The 22,637-nt window shown below is 39.7% G+C and overlaps 1 protein-coding gene across 1 annotated transcript in view; it reads left to right on the plus strand.

Annotated features, from left to right (window-relative positions):
• LOC126457790 (integrator complex subunit 13) overlaps nt 1-18,348 on the plus strand; it is a 249,485-nt gene extending 231,137 nt beyond the window's left edge. Inside the window, exon 13 of the mRNA XM_050094377.1 lies at nt 18,327-18,348. Coding sequence (XP_049950334.1) covers nt 18,327-18,333 — 7 coding nt within the window. The 3' untranslated portion in view covers nt 18,334-18,348. The remainder of the gene's footprint in view (nt 1-18,326) is intronic.
• Nucleotides 18,349-22,637: the final 4,289 nt, after the last annotated feature.

Raw genomic sequence — 22,637 nt, forward strand, 5'->3', positions numbered from 1 at the left:
TGCTGTATTTGGATTATGGTGACACAACAGGGACCATCCTTGAAAGGATAGTTACCTAATAGCCAAAGCTGTGAATATGCTGACACAATGGAAAAGCTGCGGCAATGATGTCATGATTGCTCAATGATCACACATTCACTTCAGTCCTTTTGACTCAGAGGGCAAAACAAATTTTGTTTTGAGACAATAGCAGTCCAGCCTTGCATATATACCACCAGTTTCAGAGAGCCATAATCAGTTGCTGACAGGAGCCAACTATGAGGGGATGACTACAAAAGGCATTGTTAAGAAATAGATCAACTAGCTGCCACTGTTAGAGTCTGTCTTCACTATCTGTGGGCCTGCTGTTCCTACTAAGCCTAAATGCTGCTGATTTGGTGCCTCCCAGCTGGCAGGCCAGCTTCTGGCTAATTTCCATCAGCTAATGGCCACCTACCCTGGAGAACCATGGTTCGTGCCTGAACCAATTAGTTGCCAATCCATCACAGACTGTATGAGTCAGGTCTACTGCTATTTATTAACCTGTGTTGGTATATGTTGCTGCCAACTGTCATCACTTGTGCAGCCAAACCTTGCTGCTGCTCACCACTGCCTGTGTGGGCACACTTCATTGCTACAAGACATTGATGCTGCCATTCATACAGTTTGTCTGTGCCTGCTTTCTCTGAAGAGCTGTGATAACACATTAGCATGGGTATCTGTCCTGGGAGCCACCACAATTGTCTGTTGGTGTGACCACAATCCTGACTTGGCATTCCTTGCTGCCACATTGCTGATGGGAGACACTACTACTACAGCCTGCTTACACCAATGTTGAGCGTGCATTTGAGACACTTTGCTGAGACCATCACCTATGTTGCTCAACTGGGCCAACACCTAAATCTACCTGCCGAATGTATTTTTTTTACAGAATAAACAAGTCTATGATATTGCTATTTGTATGACTGGATCTCAGACAACCACCTGAATTCCGTCCAAAACACCACTGCAAGCACTCCTAGGATGGAAAATTGCTTGCCATCATGACCACTAGCAGCCGAGTTCCACCACTCACCTCTCACCACCTCCTTACCATATACATCTTCCAACCCTACCCTCTACAACTGGGGACAGAAGTGGTTGCTGATATTTGCAGCTGGGTACAGGGCCACGTCTCCATCTGCAGGATGCAGTATGAAGACAGTAAGGTGAAACCAGAGAGAGCAATTTTTTTCTTATTTTTTACCCCCCTCCCCCACCAGTGTGAGTGTTACGTTGGGCCGTCAGGTCTTCTACCAAATGTTTAATTTTGTTTTCATACATAAAATGTGGCATCATGCTGGAGGTGTGTAAAAATGTATATCAGTTTGTGCCTGGTTAGTAGGTATGTCCACAACCAAAGCTACATTTTTATTTACCAATAACATTTTGGAATGCCTCGACAAGAAGACATTGTCTGTGGGCACATTTTGTGATCTGTCTAAGGCCTTTGATTGTGTCAGTCACAGAATACTTGTAGAGAAAGCATGCCACTATGGACTCTGAGGCAAATGGACAACCGGCTCAAATCCTATCTACAGGGCAGATAACAGAAAATAATGTTAGATGGTAACAATATGCAGATAGGAGGGGTAGAGGCCGACTGGGGAACAGTAAATTATGGAGTTCCACAAGGTTCTGTCCTTGGTCCCCTGCTATTTCTCATATATACCAATGGCCTACCTTTGTCCTCAAACAAAGTAAGCAACGTACAATGTTTGCATATGACGTATGTACTGTGATAGACAATAAGACATCCTCTGACCTAGAATTATATGCTAATCAATTACTTGAGGATGTTCTGAATTGGTTCACAGTAAATTCTGTATCAATAACCTCAGCAAAATCAATTACATTAATTTCCATTCTGCTCCCAAAAGCCTGAAGGAGATAAACATTGCACATGAGAGCCAGCAGATACAGTGAGTAGATTTTTTGAAATTCTTGGGCTTACATATAGATAACAGGTTTAAATGGGAGCACCGCATTTACCAAACACTGAAATGGCTTAGTTCAGCAACATTTTCCATCTGGCTATTCACCAAAACTGGAGGTATTAATGTCTCAAAATCTGCTTACTTTGGCTATTTCTATTCACTTGTGTGTTATGGAATAATCTTCTAGGGCAATTCACCGCTGTTGAAAAAAATCTTTAAAAGTCAGAAAAAGGTTATCCAAATTTTGTGTGGAGTGCCTCCAAGAACCTAATGTCGCAACCGTTTTAAGCAAATAGGAATACTAACCACTACTTCACAATATCTCTTTTCAGTAATGATATTCATGCTTCACAATCCTCCTTAATATGAAATGAATGAAATATACCATCATCATAAAGAAGGAAATGTGACACACATGGTGACCTGAAAAATTTGTCTCTGGTGCAAAAAAGATATAAAATACACAAGCACAAAAATCTTCTATGCACTTCCAAGTAATATTAAGTGTCTATGTTGTAATAACGTACTATTTAAAAGTTAACCAAAGGAGATATTGCTTGAAAAAAGTTCCTATTCTCTAGAAGAATTCTGTAGCAGAGAGAGCTAAAATTATTTACCATGTATTATTGTGTATTTCTGATTCAGTATATCTTGCTGCTTTAATTAGATTAACTGGTGATCTGTAAGTCAAGCAGATAGTAACTTTTACTCTGTAAAACTTTGTTTAGATAAGGTCTGAAAATTGTATCTTAACCTCTGTTTGTGAGTGTAATGAGAACTTAACTGATTGTCTTACTTTATTATTATTTTAGATTTGTTTTCTTAATCTTTGTTTATTATCCTGAGGGAAAGAAATGTTATAATGAACTGAATATTTTGACTCATTCCACATCCCTGCATTACCTCGCAAAAATGGATCTATGGAATATGTAGCGCAATAAAATAAAATAAATGAAGTATGGGTGATGTATCATATTGTATGCAAAGGGTATGGTGCAATTATCACTTGTAATTATTTTTGGAAGCAGTAACCATGAACAGCAACACAGGTGGAAAAGCTGAGTTAGAACAAGAAGTGTTATGATAGATATGTTTAAGTGTCCTTCTTGCTTTTCACTTTTGTTTCTCCTGTAGTTTCCATCTTATTGGATAGAGATTCCATAATTCTGGAGTTGAAAACACAGGATGGGTATTCTGGAGGAGTTGTTGCAATCCTTGACAATTCAATTAGCTGAGCTGCGGGTAGGCAACACACATATTTTTAAGCAATTGAAGGCTATGAGAGAGGACAGGACTTCATCTCGTTTATCTACTCTTGAAGTAGATTTAACTACCATTGACTCAGCCAGGCATGTCTACAGTTTTATGGAGAAGTGAGAGAAAAGAAAGGACAAAAACTGGGCTAGACACAGGTGGAGATTGTTGACCAGTGGGTAAATTTCTTTAGGGGGCACACTGTTAATCCACGGGTATAATATGTCAGGAATAAGGAGATGATGGACAGGTTAAATAAGGGTAGTACTTTCTTGAAAGTAGACAGTCAGGAGGAAGAAGATAATGTTTGGAGTAGGAGGTATTAAGCCTGTGAAAGTTAAGGCAAACAATGTGGGATTACCAGCTTCAATATCTTGCACAAATTCAAAGTCTGTGTTAGCTGTAGTGCCAGACAAACAGAAAGTGTTTTGTACAAAGATAAATGAGTGTGTCAATAACAACATGGGTGATAATGATTTAAGTGCAATGGTATCTACCCTAACAGACATTAACAGGTGTTGTAGACAGGCCAGGGAGCCTGGGTCAATTGCAATCCTGAGTGGCATGTACAGGAAAGTTCATGTGCCAATGATTTTTGTGTCATGCAGAATATAGATGCAGATGGTAATTTTGTTGTAGGTTCTATGAAGGACTCACAGAAAGCTATTTTGATGTTTATTATATTTGCAAATGTTGTAGATAGTGAGTGGTACACCACTTTCATCTCTGCCAGTGATGGTATATGCTCCCACAGAAGGGCAGAGTGGGTAAGAGCATAAACAGGAAAAATGCTTCTAATATTTGTAATTGGGATGAAAAGGCTAAATAATTTCAGGAAGGAGTATCGGGGGTGGGAAGTTTATGAAATTGATGATATTTGCAATGAAGTATGTACGAGAGGTAAGAGGAAGTGTAATAAGAAAAACTGATCTTTGGTGACAGACAGCAGAACTCAGTGAGGCATTATTCCACTCTGGGGAAGCAGTTTCTAATGATGTACTGCTGCAAGGTTCAACCCATGTGAAGGGAAAACTAACCAAACTGAAAACACAGTCATTTAGACTCAATTCACATGACACTGCATCACAAGACGTAAGGAAACATAGCATTACAAAAAGCCTGTAATTAACATGAAAGTAAGGAAAGTAAGGGAGACTGTCTTAGTGTTTATAGGTAGTACCATATGTATTTATGTATGGGTACAGTTTTGGAGCTGAATTTGCTGAGAAAACTCATGGCAAACTGTTGTCGCACAAACAAATTACCAAAAGATTTTCCAAAAATGTGAGCTATGAAGCTACCGGAGTTAGTTAGTTAATTAGATACATATTCGATGGATCATTTTGCACAGTAAATCATAATGATGTGGAACAAGTCATTTTACATTCACATCACAAATTAATTTGTATATCTGGTTAAATTTTTTTAAGTTTCTTATTTTTATTTATTCATTTATTTTTCAACAAAAAGAGGAAAAGATATATGGATATCTGTTAGTAATTCCTACCCACCATCTTTACACATTACAGAAACAGAAATTCATGTATGAAATAGAAGGAGTTGCAAAGGAGAGACTCCCTCAGTTATTTTTTTTTTTTTTTTTTTCCAAATTTTACTCTGTTGTCTGTCAGACATTTCATATCGCTAGGTAAGTGATCAAAAATTTTTGTTGTAGAAATGCCAAGCAAGAGAGATCAATGGAATAGGGTCATATACTGTTAAAAATAAATTGTTAAGGGACTTTGTTGGGTCAAAAGAGTTTTGCAGTATTATTTTCAGTTTTTTATGTAGTAGCTCAATTGTAATAATAGATATATGTGAAAAACAAGGTAAGTTCAGGAGGCTAATAGTAGCTCAATAATTACACATTACTGCAGAGCAGATGCTCCACCACATGCAGCAATCCCTGACTACTTGAACTCTTGGCGCAACAGTTGTCAGTTGACTGGAATAATTGTAGGAAATAATGATCAGTTAAGTAAGCAGCCAGTGACCATTGTGGTTCATGCTGCATTACTGTACAGAGAAATCAAAAAGTCTTGTACCTGAATATCAAATTATGAGATGTGTTGTCAAGACTTTTCCTGGAGTTGTAGATTGTCTGTGATCTGGAGGACTGAGTTTTCTGAAGTGGGAAGATGTAGTGAACCACCATTCACCTTGATAATCAACTTTGTGGGGGATGTCATACCAAGATGACACAAGAAGCCACAGTACAGGACCAGTTAGGTGTTTTTGCACGCACTGTAAGTGGATTATGCTGCAACTAAAGAAATCATTCTTGAAAGACTAATTTACCACACTGCTAGAGCTGTGAATTTACTGATACATGGAAAAGATGGGCAATGATGTCATGGTTGCTCAACAATCACACCTTGCCCCTCAGTCTCATTGACTTAAATAAATGACAAATAACTACAATTTCTGAAAACAACAGCAGACCAGGCTTGCATATATACTGCAAATTTTAGGAAGACATCATCAGTCACCAACAGGAGCCAGCTAAGAGGGGAAGAATGTGTTAGACATCACTAAGAAATGGGTCAACTTGCTGTCTCCTCTAGCTGCAGATCTGCTGTCTGCACTAAATCTGACTGCTGCTGATTTGGTGCCCCCAGTAAGTGAGCCATCTTCTGGCTAACTTCCATTAGCTACTGGCCACCTACCTTGCAAGACCATGGTTTGTACCTGGGCCACCTACCCACCTCACCATCATCACCTGTGTGGGCACACTTCACCACTGTGAGATGCTGATGCATTTGTTCATGCTGGAGTCCATGCTTTAACTTTGCACACCTTGGCATGCTGCACTTGTGATGAACCAAGCTGAGATATTTTTTACTTCCCCTCTTGTTTTGCCATTGCCTCCTTAAAATCCATTTTTTCCTTTTTGACTAATTACTGTTAACATATGTGAGTACAATCTGCATTTCCATAAAAAAAGAAAGGTTGCCCCTCAGTCTTAAATAATATACCACCAGATCTAATTTTGTGCTTAGTTTAATGTATGTAATTGATTTTCTAATTTATTTCGAGTATTCATAGTTAATACTTTTGTTATAGGGTGAAATCAGTAATTGTTTCGTAATATGAATTCTGTTGTTGACTTATAAACAAATATAAATTCTGTACTAATTATAAGCATTTGGAGGAACAACTAATAGTATTCTTAAAGGATCTATTTGGCTCTATTCAAAACATGTTTGCAAAGCCAGCTCTTAATTAATTCCAAAGTAATAACCAGTTTTGTCAAAAGTATCGTTTGCATGACTGTATCTGTTAATTTCATCATTTAAACAAATAACTCAGCTTAACCCTTGTAGTAGAAGAAACTGTTAAAAAGGACCAATTTTACAATATATTCAGTTAATTTAATGAGTGATGTTATAATTGTAATTTCTGTAAATTAAACATCAAACAATGTATAGTTTCAGTACATATTGTTGGGATGATATATAAAGGCCCAATTTTTATGCCCTACTGCAACTTTGACACTGTTGTATTTTTGACAGAGAATAAATGACTCTATGGTATGTTCTCTTTGTGACTGAAGGTTGGACGACTACGTGATATATGTGCACCACACCACTGCAGCCATAACCAGGGTGGTGAACTGCAGGCTGTCATGACCACTAACATCCTGACTCTATCACTTGCTGTAGAGACCATCCACTCCATACCTCTACAACATTATGGCATCTTAGGCAGTTAATTTGTATAACTGGTGTCCTATTTCAGCCACAGAAATCAGAAGATCATAATGGTAAACTGTGCCACAGGAGGGAAACTAAACCAGAGTTGATAATAACCAAATATTGTGTCTGTTAAGATTTATATTTGGTCTCCTCCCGTTATGACTTATATAAATACCGTCATTAATATTTCTGGAAGATAGAGCTGCTGATTAGCCACAGACACAGTAACAGTCATTAGCAGAGAAAAAAAGTCAGCACAAAGGGCAGCAATCAACATTTTTGGAATTTTTCATAATGATAATTTATTTCTTAAGCCAGTTGTCTCTAATGAAACAGCGTGAGTCCTGTTATTTGACTATGACATTGAAATGATACAATAAAGCATGCCCATCTATCCTTTTAAGCTAAAATAGAAGAAGGACTGTTTCACTGAACTATATGATGACTTTCACTCTCTTCAGAGACAATTTTCTGGATGAAGAAAGGGAAGAAATTTAGCAAGGATATACAGTGGATGATAAATTCAATGAATACGTCTCCTTTTCAGTGACAACTACAAAAAAGCTGAGACAAAAATTAGTAGCATCTGAAACCAAAGTATTCTATCCTAGAAAGAAAGAGCTTTATTTAATGTCAAGGACTAACTCTAACCAGGACCCAAAGGTGTATGAAATGCAGTATTGCAGAATTATTTATTGTGATCATTAATTTTTGCATTACGACTTGTATATTTCTTATCTTCTACAGTTAATACTATTGTTTCAAACATATACATAGAATAGATAGTCAGAATTTTAAAACCTATAAACAAACCTTACATGATATTCTAGCATCTTTTTTGCCTAATATTCTCAAGGATCTTTTCCGGAGCTTAAATACTCAGACTACATGATTTTTGGAAGCCACACCCCACAACAAAATACCATATGCTAGAAATGGATGTATTAAACCAAAATACATCATCCTAATTGTTTGGAGCTATTCTTCTTAAAACATGTAGGCTAGATGATAGCCTTGCACATACATTGTCAATTTGTTGCATCCATAGTAGTTTGCAATCTATGCATATACCTAGGAATTTACACTCACTGCAGATTTTCCCTTAAATATTACTAACATGAGAATCAATACAAGTTTGCAAGTCACCAACATTGAAGGGGATTATACTTGTTTTTTGTAAGTTGACTTTTAGATTGTCATTTTCAAACTTTTCCCTTGCAATATCTATAAAATTTTTACAACTATGCCATGATTAAGAATATCGTTTTCCCAACAAAGGCCCAAAGTGTTATGTGCATATATTGTAATGAAGGTATCATTTTTACTATCTTTGGGAAATCATTAATGTAACATATAAAAAGGAAGTGACCAATTATCGAACCCTGAGGCACATCAAATTTAATATTCATGACCCTTGATGTATAACTTTTTAAAGTTTCTCCATTATTGTGTGAGATTGAGGTACACTGTCTACTGTTTTTTAAATACGATGTAATGAGGTGCAATAGTTTTCCACTTATGTCATCTCTGGCCAGTTTTGACAGAAGCACCTTATGATAAACCCTAGCAAAAGCCTTTGATAAGTCTAGGAAAACTCCAGCTACTTGCATGCCTTCATCAATTTTGTCAAGAGCTTTCAGTATAAATTGAAGTGTTGCAGTCATGTTGCCACGACAACTTCTGAAACCATGCTAAAAATCTCCCAGGATGTTGTGCTTATTATAATGCTCTAACATATATTTCAGAATTATTTTTCCAATAACCTTGCTTAAAATGGAAGTTAAAGTGAGTGGTCTGTAATTTTCTATTAGTTGTTTATCACTTTTTTGTAGAGAGGTTTAACAATGGCTAATTTTAGTATGTCAAGGAACACTCCTTTTTTGAGACACTAATTATTAGATGCACCAAAGGATATGCTATATTATTTTTGCACTGTTTAAGTAAAAATGAGAAATTTCATCCCAGCCAGCGGATTTTTTGTTTTTACATTCTGTGATGAGCTGCAAAATATCCTTGATTTCAAGTTCAAGGAGTTGATTAGGTTCAGAACTGTCCTCAGCAAGACTTCCAACAGGTACTTTATCTGTGGTACAAAAGTCAGATTCTATGATATCTATGAAATAGTCAGTAAAAATATTACTGATCTCCTGAGGATTGGTGACATCAATATTGTTATTAGATATCTGAATGTTGATGTTACCTTTTAGTTTTGTTTTATTGTCTCTTATTTCATTTACTATTGATCAGCAGGCCTTTGGAGATACAATCTGAGTTTTGTATTTTCAAGTCAATGTCATAGCCTACATCTTGGTGCATCAATAACCTCCCCATTGTCTATATGCTGATTTCCATGGACTGTATCATTCACTGGGCTAGACAGATAGGAGGTGGAAGGTATGAAATCTGGGCTGTGGCATGAATGAGAAAGAACAGTCCAATGCAGTTCTGAAAGCCCCTATTGGGTGTGCATCCTTATGTGAGGCCTTGCATTGTAATGAAGAAGCATAGGTCCATTTGCATTTTTGTGACAATTAACACACTGAAGTCATTTCTTCAATTTCCTCAGAGTAGCACAATACACTTTAGAGTTGATCATTGCACCATGAGGGAAAACATCAAAGAATAACCCATTCAGAGTCCCTGAAGTTCATAGCCATGATTTTACTGGTTTTGGGTGTGGCTTTGAACGTTTTCTTCAGAGGAGAGGTGGTGTGGCACTACTCCATAGATTGTTGTTTTTTTCTGGTTAAAAGTGACGAACCCATGTTTCATCATCTGTGAAAATATTTGACAAAAAATGTCAAGATCAGCCTCATAATGTGCAAGCAATTTTGCACAGATGGTCCTTCGTTGTTCTTTATGGTCTTCTGTTAGGCAATGAGGAAACCCAGCAGGCACACACCAATTGGTGGTCAGCACTACCAACAGAAATGTCCAGTTGAGCAGCAAGGTGTTTGATTGTGATTCACTGATCACTTCAGATGAGAGTGTCCACATGTTCCAACATTGCAGGAGTCACAGTTGTGTGTGGCCAACCAGCACATGGGAGATTGAACAGCTTTGCACAATCTTGCCCAACTTTGCAATGACAACAAACACTTCACCCAATGATTCATCACCAGGTCTCCACAGAGATTATGCAAACACCTATGAATATCTCCAGTACTCTGGTTTTCTGCCAAAAGAAACTCAATGACAGCTTTCTGCTTGGAATGCACCTTCATTACACGTGCCACCTATCAGAACTTAATGAAGCTGTAAGGCTGAAGTGGGAAAATATGGGAATATTCCACAATGTCCCACAACAAGTTCCACATTTTTTCAACCAAAATTGGCTGAGAAAAAAAAAAAATTGCATTACAGATGAAAATCAGACCCACTTTTTTGACTGTTGTGTACACTATGAAAGGTTGAAAACCTTCACATGCAAGTTATGTGGTCACTACAACAGCACAACACATACTGATAGGCTTAATGCACACATGTAAACCACATTTGGACTGTACCTGAGTTTGCTTACATTTAATAAAGTAGGGTGGGCATTTCCTTTTCTCCTAAGTCAAGGACAGTGGTTTGCCTTTCAGTTATCTTGTTACTGTTTGATAAAGTGTTACATTACGGAAGTCCTCTTTATATGTCCTTTCCAGTGCCACAGAACAATCACGTAGTTCCATAAGAAATGATAGAGACATCGATCGGCACCTAAAAATGTAAAAATTATTTGATATGTCAGAAAATTCATCACATTAGCCATCACAATTCAGCAATAAATACACCTTATATATTTACTCATTTGAGATATATTTTGGATGACCTGTCTTAGCTGCCTCTCCTGTAGAGGTTACTCAAAATAAGGCTACATAAATATTTGCTAAGAAAAAAAAAAAAATGGAAGCTGGGTAATCCAAGAGAATGTGGCTGTTTTCAAAGTACCTGTTTTTCTTATAATATATGTACAGAAGTAATATGAAAGTAATTGCTATAATTATCATTGTGAGTAGACTACTGCTAGCTATAATTTGGGGTTAGTATACTTTACAGAAGTTGCTCATAGTGACTGCATTTGTGTATTATTGTATAACTTGACTCATTCCACATTATGGAAGGTTCTCTTTCATTATGACATTTGTGGAGCACTGTGCAGAACTGAATAATGAACAAGATAACATTCTAGCACACTGTGCACACCCATTACAAACATGGTGGCACATCATGGACAACATTTTGTGTTTTTATGCTATTTTGGGCAAGTGAACATTATGTGACATTCACATGTCTCTAAAATTTGAAAGGTTGCACTCATGCTATTTGTTCTGGTTCTATTCAATTTATAATGCACTTGTCTGTTTATTCCAAATGACTGATGTATGAGCTGTGACAATTTTTACTTATCTTTAATGAGTATCCAATGGTGTGCTGTATGTACTGCTTGATTACATATTGAATATGTGTTGATAGTATGTATGCATTAGATGTTTATGCTAATTTCTCCAGGTATCCTTCAGTATTTTAGATTTGAATCATTCCTCTTCCAGATTTTATTTGTAAATTTCATACCTATCTAATGTGGATGTATTCATACAGTTTCAGTCTTTATCTTTGTAACATGTAACTTGATGTGTGTCTAGTCTCAGACTGAATTAAAAGGAAATTATCCTCAAAAAGATTTGAGTTTCCCTTTGAAAAAATGAGAAACTGTTATAAAATTTCCACGGTTGTTCCTTTTCCGTTTTCACCATGGCTCAGACAAACTTCTATAGTTAAAAGATTTGAGTAGGTTAGTTTTCAAAGCCCACCACTCACCAGAAAAATATACTGTACTGAAAGACTGAAACAAAATAGAAATTAAATCAGTTATTTTATTTATGTCCAGGCATTCACTCCACAACACATTTTTATTTAGGTCTATTATATACACAGCAATTTGACACTGATTGCAGTGTCCAGTTTTTTGTTCATTGTCATCATCATTATCATCACCATCATCATACAGTTCCAGTTTCCTAGGTACTGCTAACAAGCTTCTCCCGCTTTCTTCTGTCCATGTGTAATGTGTCAAAGAGAATATCTTTTACTGTCCTTCCTCTGGCAGTGAGGTCTTCCTTGATCATGTCCAACCAGTCAATTCTTGGTCTTCCTACTGCACATTTCCTTCCAACTCTCATTGCAAATTGACTCGAAGTGTTCTTGCAGTCTCCAGTCTTGAAGAAACGATTTATGTTCCCTTCTAGACACCTAAGGGGCACACAGGCCTAAGCAGTGTGCTAGTTAAGATAAATGGCAATAAGTGATGTGGAGTGCTGGAAGAGCCACATGAGCTGGTTCTATCATATTAACTCCAAAAGCTAACACTACAGTAACATTTGAAATGAGCTAATACCTTTTAATCAAGGAAGCTCTGGACCAGGTGGACCATGGGTGGCTTACAACCTTTGTTTGGAGTTGTCCAGTGGCATGGGGAAACTGCTTCAATGGTGCACTTGGTGGCAAAGAGGTGCCAAAACAGCCAGGGATAGTACAGTACCAAATCTGCTTGGTATTCCTAGCATGAACTGCACTTCACTGCACTATTTGCACTACACTGCACACAGTATTCCAGTTTCTGATACCCGGAGGACAAACAAAGTGTCCAGCATCAGGCTTTTGTTTTCCCTCCAGTGGAAGTGACCAGTGAGGGCATTTGGGGATTGGTTTCTGGTCTGTGCAGCCTGTCATCTGCTGCTACAGATGGAGCCAATGGAAGGAGTCACAATACAGTTCCCCCCTTTTGAGAGGAAAACACTGCTGTCAACTGTGCAGAGGGATGTTTGAAGCTGACTGACAATGGTTGCTGTGGGACATGCACAGGTTGTTGCTGCTGTATATGTCACAAAAAAATTCTTTACAGACTAGGTTTGAGGGGTAGTGCCTATCTGTGAAGGCCCTTGTGAGACCTTCAGCATTCTGAACAACAAAGTTCCCATCAGTGCTGATACACAGGTGGTCAGGCTGTATGGGTAGGTTTTTGGTGTGGAAGGGATGACACTTGTTGAAATGCAGGTACTGTTGGTAGTTAGTGGGTTTAATACAGATAGATGTCTTGAGTTGAAATGGGCCAGGTGAAGTGGATGGAAGAAAATGTGTCAAGATTATGAAGGAATGGGGATCCGGTGTCATGGCACTGAGTCCATATCATGAATATATCATCAATGACTCTGAACCAGTTAAGAACTTTGAGGTTTTAGGAGACTAGGGAAGTTTTGTCTGGATGGCCTATAAAAAGGTTTGCATAGGAGAGTGCCATGTGTTCATGGCACTATACCAGATTTGTTTATATAACTTCTCCACAAAGGAGTTTGTGACATGATACAGTTGGTAAACACGATCTAGAGCCACAGTAACCCAACCAGTACCATGTGCACTAGCATCAGCATCAGTAAGTGTAAAATTCAGTATGCATCCACACAACACTGAAGGACCATGAAGAATAATTTGTGCACCTACTCCGCTCTTCGTAGTAATAGATATATTATCAATAGCTTTATACACTGTAAGGCACGACACTACTAGTATTACTTAGTGTCGCGTGTATGGTAATAAAGTGGAGACTGTATCGGGCTGAAGACTTTTAACAACTGAGAGGTTATTGCTTATCGTACATTTCAGATATGTGAAGTGTATAACAGAGATCGTGGTTCATCTTACTATATGCCTACAATGCCATTGGTTCTTAGGACAAGGAATCGCAGTAAAGTAAATGAATCAGAGCCTGTGTCCGTATGGATTAAAGGTGCACTGAATAGTGCCAAAATTAAAGTTGTTGGTGATGTGACACATTACTATATACATGAGGTGGATGTTTGGGACAGTTACACCTAACAACACCTTATTAACAAGAGTTCATTTATTCACCTCCCTACACAAGCAAGGCTTACAAAGAACTGCTCGGCGGAAGAGCAAAAGATAATGTTTAGGTTATCGATGCTGGTGTCGACCTCATCAGCACCACACAGCCCCCCCCCCCTCCCCCCCCCCCCCCCCCCCCCCCCGCAGTACGGAGTACTCTTGAGAGGCCAGGGCAGGGGGTGACTATGGCATCGGCAGGGGTGGTCTGCAGGAGCCAGACCACAGTCAGCTCGACAGCATCATCAGGGGGTTGTGTGGGTAGATATTGTGAAGGAAGGTTCGGCCACCGAACCTGGAAGTCGTTGAAGCGATCCAGGCGTCGTACTGGGCATGCTGGTCGTGCGGCAACAGGTAGGACGGTGGTTTGCAGGAGAAACGGAGCGACAACAACGATGTCTCCGGTGGGTGTGGCGAACACACAAAGCATGTCCAGGTCAATGTCGGATGAGAGGGGAACACATTTCACCAGGTGGCAGGGAATGGCGGAGGTTGTGTCATGAGCACCGTCATGAGCACACGACGAACAGTGTATCATCGCGTAGTATTATAGAGATGTTGTGGATTATGTCTGGGGGGACAGGCACAAACACCTTGAGCGAGGGCACATTCAAGATGGGGGAGTGTGAGAAACCTCGACAGGGAGAGGCAGGCGACGTGAGAGAGGTCGAAGGAACCGGTGAAGGGCTCGGCGGCGACGGCATGATCGTAGGTAAGCTCGACGTGAGGAGCATGTGATCACTCGACGGAGTGTGTGAGACTGGAGTAGGGGGCGAGGTTGGAGGAGAGCTCGATGATTGGAGCTGGAAGTCACTCGATTGAGTGTGTAAGTCTGACCTGGAGGGAGTGGTCGGAGCATCGTGAGCCACGACTGTGAGTGGTGTGATTATGGCCTGAAGGGGGGTGGAAGAAGGCTTGACATGAGCAGGCTTAAGTCTGTTGATAGAGACTGTGACAGCTGAATCTTTCAATTGGATGTCATAGGGTCATAGGTGTGGGCTGAGCGCCGGAGAACTCGGTATGGGCCGGTATAAGGAGGTTGGAGGGGAGCACGGACAGTGTCATCTCGGAGCATGACGTACTCGCAATTGTCCAGAGATTTCAGGACGTGAACCTTAGGACAGGAATGGCTGGTTCAAACGGCTCTGAACACTATGGGACTCAACTGCTGAGGTCATTAGTCCCCTAGAACTTAGAACTAGTTAAACCTAACCAACCTAAGGACATCACAAACATCCATGCCCGAGGCAGGATTCGAACCTGCGACCGTAGCGGTCTTGCGGTTCCAGACTGCAGCGCCTTTAACCGCACGGCCACTTCAGCCGGCAATTGCTGGTGGGCAGAGTGATGTGGAGGTTGATGAAGTGGTGTCCATGAAGGAAGGTAAGTCAGACTGAGGGAGAGAAGCAGAAGGGCTCACGAGTTCGCCAGGGAGAGCGATGTTCTGGCCGTATACGAACTCGGCTATTGTGCCTTTGAGGTCTTCCTTATAGATCACACGAATGCCAAGTAGCGCCAGGGGAAGGGCCTCTGTCCAAAGAGAGTCGTGGCATTGAAGAGCCGCCTTGAAAGTGCGGTGCCAGGGCTCAACTAGCCTGTTACTTTGCAGGTGATATGCTGTAGTATGGATGCGCCGGATGCCACAAATGTTACAAATCTCATTGAACAGGGCCGACTCAAATTGTCTGTCCTGGTCAGTCATGATGATAGCTGGACATCTGAAACGCAATACCCATGACTCGACAAAAGCTCGAGCAACAGTTTCTGCCGTTATATAAGGGAAGGGGACAGCCTCGACCCAGCGAGTTGTTCGGTCAATAGACGAGAGAACATAACGAGAGCCATTAGAGGGGGGGTAGAGGGCCGACAGTGTCAATATGAATGTGCTGGAAACACCCAGGAGGGATCGAAAAGGCACCAGGGTGGGGGGGGGGGGGGGGGAGTTTGGGAGGGGGGGGGGGTAGTTTGCGGGGGGGGGGGAAGGGGGGGGGGGGAGGGTGGTGAAGTGTGCTTGTGTACTTTGCACTAGAAGGTTGTGTGTTCATATGATGTCGGGGTCACCAGTGAGGTGGATGTTTGGATCAGTTACACCAAACAATACCTTATTAACAGGAGTTCATTTATTCACCTCTTTACACAAGCAAGGCTTACAAAGAACAGCTCAGCGGAAAAGCACAAAGATAATGACATCTTGGGTTGTCGGGTGTTCTGCCGGATATCAGCGTCGTACTTGCACGATATTTCGATCACGTAGCTCGTAACCTTCATCAGGTATGACCTGAGACCAGTCTCAGGTTGCACCTGATGAAGGTTACGAGCTACGTGACTGAAATATCATGCAAGTACGATGCTGATATCCGGCAGAACACCCGACAACCCAAGATGTCATTAGATCGCCGGGAAAGCCTGAAGAGTTACACAAAGATAATGTTTAGCTTAGTTCAAAGACGATACTCAGATTGATGCTGGTGTCGCCCTCATCGGCGCCAAATACATATATGTTGTCCACTGGGCGTTTTAGTGCAACACTACTAGTATTACTTAGCATTGCACACGCTATTGCTCTGAGACTGGAAGTTGATAAAGGGCTCGGCTTGCTGCTGGCGGCCAGAAGTTGTGGTCTGATAACTGGCAGCAATTTAAGCAATGTTTCTGGTAAGATGGAATCAGTTGTCAAGCAGCCGCACATGCAGCAGCATCAACACAGACTAGTTATGCTGTCTTATTTTAGGAGGAGAAGGCGTTCGTGGCTTATAGTGTATAAAGCTATTGATAATACACCTATTACTACAAAGAGCGGAGTAGGTGTGCAAGTTATTCTTATTCCAGCAGTGACATCATTGTCACTGCTGGATGAGAGGGCCATCTGGTGTCTCTGTTCCTGATCATCATTGCTGGTACATCTGGCTGCCGGGTTTGCCTGTCCAGTGGGACCAGGATCATCTGACTACATGACTTCTGACAGCGCAGTACATCCTGATTGTCACTGTGGATCATTGTCATCTTCCAAAGTGAGACCAAGGATGCTCTAATGCAGTGTGGGGGCGTAATCTAATGCTACGGCTTCACCTGCAGACTGAAAGGTGTCAGCCAGTGAGTCTTCAGCCAGATTGCTGACAACAAGAGTCAGGGAATTTCACAGTGTCACTGTGATTTAGGACATCCTCCTCTAACATTACCTTATTTTTTTTATAGAAATAACCAATATCATTTATACTATCAACTCTTGTATAGGTTAAAATGGTCTCAGCTGTTTAACTAAAATAATTTCATATATTTTTGTATATGATGTATTATACTTCAGACTAAAATGTATAAAAAGAAATAAATTTGTTACACTACTATATACAATTAAAATTCTTCTTTCAAAAATATTTGAAATTGCGAAATTTCTGGCATACTTAAAATTCATATTATTAATTGCACAATCTAATGCTAATTATTAAATTTATTTCTGGGCTCATTTACAAAATATGATATATTTTAGCAAAAATTCTTCTTTTGTCAAGAAAGTTTGTAAATTCTTTCACTTTATCAACTCTATGGAATATTGTTGGTACCGCTGAGTGTAAGGAGTAGTCAGCATGCCTCTGAGGGAAGTAGATTTTTTCTACATTTGTCAACAACACTGTAATTATTGGGTTTTTTTTTTAATGTGGAAATGTAGTGACGCAGTGATATTTAATAATGTGACAAAGAATAAAATTCAAGAAATATACAGGCAAATCTTCATCAGTTATTCAGTTCAACAAGAACCCACAAAATCAAAATTTCAGCCACAAGAATGTACCTCTAGACACAAGACTTGGAGCCAACAACATCAAGAGAAAATGAAGATGAGTAAAAAGTTTTTCTTTTGTATATCTTAAGCCTCTCAAATCTTTTGAAAGTAATGAAGAGACTAAGCGTAATTTAATGGTGATGTGTGCAAGGGTAAGATTACAAGTGGGGGCTCAGCTGGGATCTGTTGACTGATAACAAAGTTTTGTCTGTTGCAGAAGAAGAAAGGACAATTATTTGTATGTGAGGTTTTTTGTTTGTTCTTTTTCCATTGTCATGAATTTAGTAAGATGTTGTGATTTTTAGATTCTATCTTATCCATTGACTGAATTTAAATCTACCTGTAAATTTATAAAAATATATAACTGTGCTTTGTTTGCCATTAATTTAGTATGTAAGTTGTGATTTTCGAAGTTTTGTCTTATTTATTGACTGAGTTAAAAATCTATTATACACTATATAATTATGTTTGGTAATAGATATGCGCTTTAGAATTTGAGACATATATGCCATGAGACTAAATGAGTATATCCTGGTACAGTTTTGAAATGGGACAATAATCATAATTTGTACTGTAAAAATTAGGAATAGTATCTTCTTTTTGTTCCATTTAACTCTGTTTATTAATGTTTCAAATGTGAACACTTTTTAGTCGCACCAGACATAAATCACATATAACTGATTTTAGAATGACAAAGGACAACATATTTCGTGTGATGTGGTGTGAACAGCATGCTTAGAACACAAACCAATGTTTCAGGATTTGACGCGATTGCTAGACAGGGAGTTATCTATCCGTTGGAGCGTGTGATGAGAACTATGAGGAGGAAGCTGAAAGATGTGAGCAGACACATTTCCCACATTGCTATGTGGTTGTACCCTGCTGGACCAGTCAACTTGCAAGAGATCGTGGGTACTGGGTAACATACTCAAGCATCTGTCAACTGGATCTGTGTTGTGACTGATATTTGTGAATTGTTAGCCAAGACTGCTAAAGACAGTGTTATTCAGCATAATTGCATGTCTTTTCAATTACAATACATTATGTAGCTTCCAATCAGTATGTACTGTTTTTTTTATCATTTGTAAGTGAATCTTCTAGGTCTTTGTGTACATAGGTTAGGTTGTATGGACAATTAGCAAATAATGTGGAAAATATTTACTAGTATGGACAATATAACAAGATGTATATACATGCCTGCTTTCATACTCTGATTCTTGTTCTCAAGCTACTGGATTGTGCCATCTTTCAAAGCTATTTATGACAATTTTTACTTGAATCAACCCTGAATAATGCAATATTGTATCTGATTGGGTTTCGAGTTGTGGACAGACTCCTGCTTAGCTCTGTTTTGTGTACCCCTGGCCATCGCCACTGTGTGTGTGTGTGTGTGTGTGTGTGTACTCAAGGAGAATGTACAACCATTGATTGAAGCAAGATGCTTCTTACAAATTCTCTTTGCATGTAACTGAACTTTTTGATATGGTTATGAACATTATTCATTTTGTTGTGTCGAAAGATTTTTTGCTGGTTTGTACCCGGTGTGGTTTGGAATTATGGGTCAATCCCCACATTGTAAACTTAGGCCTGATATTTTTCCATTATTTTGTTCTTTCATAAGTCAACTTATCCTTGAATACTCTGGTTTATGTGACTCATTAATTCCTGCTCATGGTTGAGTATATTCTTCTGGTCTGTACCCGTCGTTGTGAGTTTCTAAGTCAGCTCACTCATCGTACACTAAGTCTCTGAAATTTTTTCTCTTCCATTTTGAAGATTTTGAAGGTTTGATTGTATGGATGTTAATGTGCAATTTATATTTCTAGTTATTTACATTGTCTCTGTAATTATTTCTATAGTTTAGTAATTATTTCTGGCACACATAAAATTGATATTATTAATTCCACAATCTAATTGTTATTATTAAATTTATTTCTGGCCTCATTTTCAAAATAACGATCTTTTTTAATGAACATTCTTCTTTTGTCAAGAATGTTTGTAAACTTTTTCACTTTGTAAACTCTTTGAAATATTGTGAGTACTGCAAAATGTTGGGAGTAGTGGGCATGCCTTTGATGATAGTAGACGTTTTTCTAAGTTTGTCAACAACAATAAACACACAGTTCTAGATCCAATGAAACAAGATCAGAATGAGAGCAGATCCACCTGTCGGCAGTTGTTAAAGTTCATAGGCAATGGTGGGGCAAGTGACGTCATGCAAGAAAATAATACGGCTTTTACCTTCCGTAAAGCTGGTTTCACAAACTCAATTAAAGTGTCGCCACAGCAAGTGTGAACACCCAGTTTTTAGTGGCACAAGGTAAGAGATGCAACTTTTGTCAGACCATTAAAAGATCAACTTGGTTGAACTTTGTTGCATCACTTTCCTGCTCCCTGGTGGCGGTAATTCAACATACGAGCATTCTGTCACAGTTGTCATGAAGTAATTGCTGCTGTACTGCATTTCATTTAGTGTATTTTCATTTTATTACTGAAAAAAGTGAAAACAGTGATCGGCTGGTACACTTTCACAGCTTCTGGGGGTACAAGACCTGCAACCTATGTTGGATTTTCTGCAGCAGTGTGTGTGTATGTGTGTGTGTGTGTGTGTGTGTGTGTGTGTGTGTGTGAGAGAGAGAGAGAGAGAGAGAGAGAGAGAGAGAGCAATACCTTGTATTTGAAAAACCAATGACATATCCCACAACCTTAAAAGATTTTTGGAAAATAAATAAATAAACTTGATAAATGTAACCAAAAAGCGAGTCGGATACACACATGGTAGAAATTGTGGATTATACACAGGAAATAGCTCCAGATTGTGATGTGGCAGCTGTTGACCTAAAAGTTAGTTTTTCGAAACGCATGTATCAACTAATACAGTAAGATTCTAATAGTGTGGAAGAGTGTGATGTTTAAATCTCAGTTGTTGGATATTTGTCACTGCACATAACATTTTCGTCTCGGAGTGCCATTTCATTTATAAAGGCGTTTGTCGCCCCTGATTTTCCCTGTGTGAGATCTATTTTCGGATCCAACATTTGGGTTTCATCTCCCTTGCATTTAACTCTTGTCATGGCTCCAATGCGATAAATTGTACTATAGCATCCATATCTGGCAATATGGTTTCAACTGAAGTCACGTTGAAAGCTGTTCATTACATAGAACTTTCGGCATCCTTTGTGAAAGTTAGCTCACGATGCCACTACAGAAAGTCACGAATTGTGATGCCACATTAGCTGCTTACGTGAACCCCTTTTGAAACACAAAACAGTCGACCGACTAAGAGCTGCAGTCTTTCGGCAAAAATGTAAGTTACTACACTCAGGGCTGACTTTGGTCAGCTTTCACTGGAGGAGGATGTACACTATGTGTATGTCTTGTTGTAGTGCTTGGTATGGGCCAGTGCAGTGTGGCTTCAGAAGAAGTCATACCAGATCTGTGCAAAGCATGACTTATGAACAATTATCGAGAGCATTGTGTATGAAAACCAGGTGTGTGCTACATTGTGACATCATTGTGACATCAGAGTCACACGAAGGGTCTCTGCTTGCTTTCTGATTTGTTGCAAGATAGTACCTCATTAGATAGTGGTGCTGGCTTGAGAAATTTGGCTGGGACGTATACTGGTTCACTAACTCCGACAATGAACAGCCAGCCATATCATCTTTTAAGAAAGTTCATAAACCAAACAAAATCAGTGACAACACTTGAGTCCAAGAGTCTTCATAGCATATCAGGGTAGCCCTTTAGGTGTGGTGTTACATTTTTACCAAACCGTTGCTGGCTGCGTCATAGCTGGTTGCCTGGTTACACTGGAAACCACAAATTTGTGACAATTGCTGGAACAGTGTGGATTCAAATTGACACCTGTAGTCAGTGGTAATGAAAAATAGACACCTGAAATGGGCCACCCAATTTTCCCTGAACGCTCCTGCAGTAGCCTCCATGGAAATGTCTCTGACCAGAATGGTCTCTGGTCACCTTGTGCAATTATCCAGTGCCATATATAAATACCTATTGACTTTGGAAGAGGAGAGTCGTCCAAACAAATCAATGTAGACATGCCTGAAATGAATGGTAGAAGTCGGGAATTGTCCTGTTTTCCCACCTCCTTGACATGCTTCTCATGGTCCTTATCATTTTGCCGGCCAAAGTGGCCGTGCGGTTAAAGGCGCTGCAGTCTGGAACCGCAAGACCGCTACGGTCGCAGGTTCGAATCCTGCCTCGGGCATGGATGTTTGTGATGTCCTTAGGTTAGTTAGGTTTAACTAGTTCTAAGTTCTAGGGGACTAATGACCGCAGCAGTTGAGTCCCATAGTGCTCAGAGCCATTTTTGAACCTTATCATTTTCGGAGGATACCAAAATATTGTCTAGTTAGGCAAAACAATAAGATAACCCTCTCTATACACCGTCCAAAAACCTCTGCCAAGTTAAGGCAACGTTTTTGAGCTCAAATGGCTTTACCAAAAATTCCAAAAGCCCAGAATGGGGTCGCCACTGCTGTTGTAGATATTCCTGGTTTGGCCATGGGAATCTGGTTATAAGCCTTACAGCAATTCAACACACTGCATATGGTCAACCTGGCCAGTGAATGAGTAGTCTTGTGTGTACAGCATGGGGTCACTGTTTCATCATGGATGCCACAAACCATTTTTCTTACAGGGGCGAGGTGTACCAGGGAGGATCATGGATCATCAGATGGCCAGGTGATTCCTTCCTGTAATGTTTCATCAAAAACAGCCCTCACATCATGTATGCAATCAGGTCTGGGTCTACAAATATGAAATGAAACCACTGGGCTTGGTGTCATCTGAGTGTGGCGCACCATCTTGTGCCTAACCATGCACCATTTTGTTCTGTGTCACTGTTGTTTGGGTGCTTCCACTGCAGGGGAACTGGTGGTGGGCTATTGCTGTGCCTTTAACTGTTTTACAGTTGTCTGAGCCATCTGCAGGCCAAACTCCTTCTTCAGCATGATTGTCTTCAGCTGGCCATTTTCTGAATGTAACTTGTTGGACACGTCTCTGTTTGCACTACCCTCCTCCTCCAAACTATGGATGGTCACTTGC

Source organism: Schistocerca serialis, chromosome 2 (assembly GCF_023864345.2).
Source record: "Schistocerca serialis cubense isolate TAMUIC-IGC-003099 chromosome 2, iqSchSeri2.2, whole genome shotgun sequence".
In the NCBI taxonomy this organism is placed as follows: Eukaryota; Metazoa; Arthropoda; class Insecta; order Orthoptera; family Acrididae; genus Schistocerca; species Schistocerca serialis.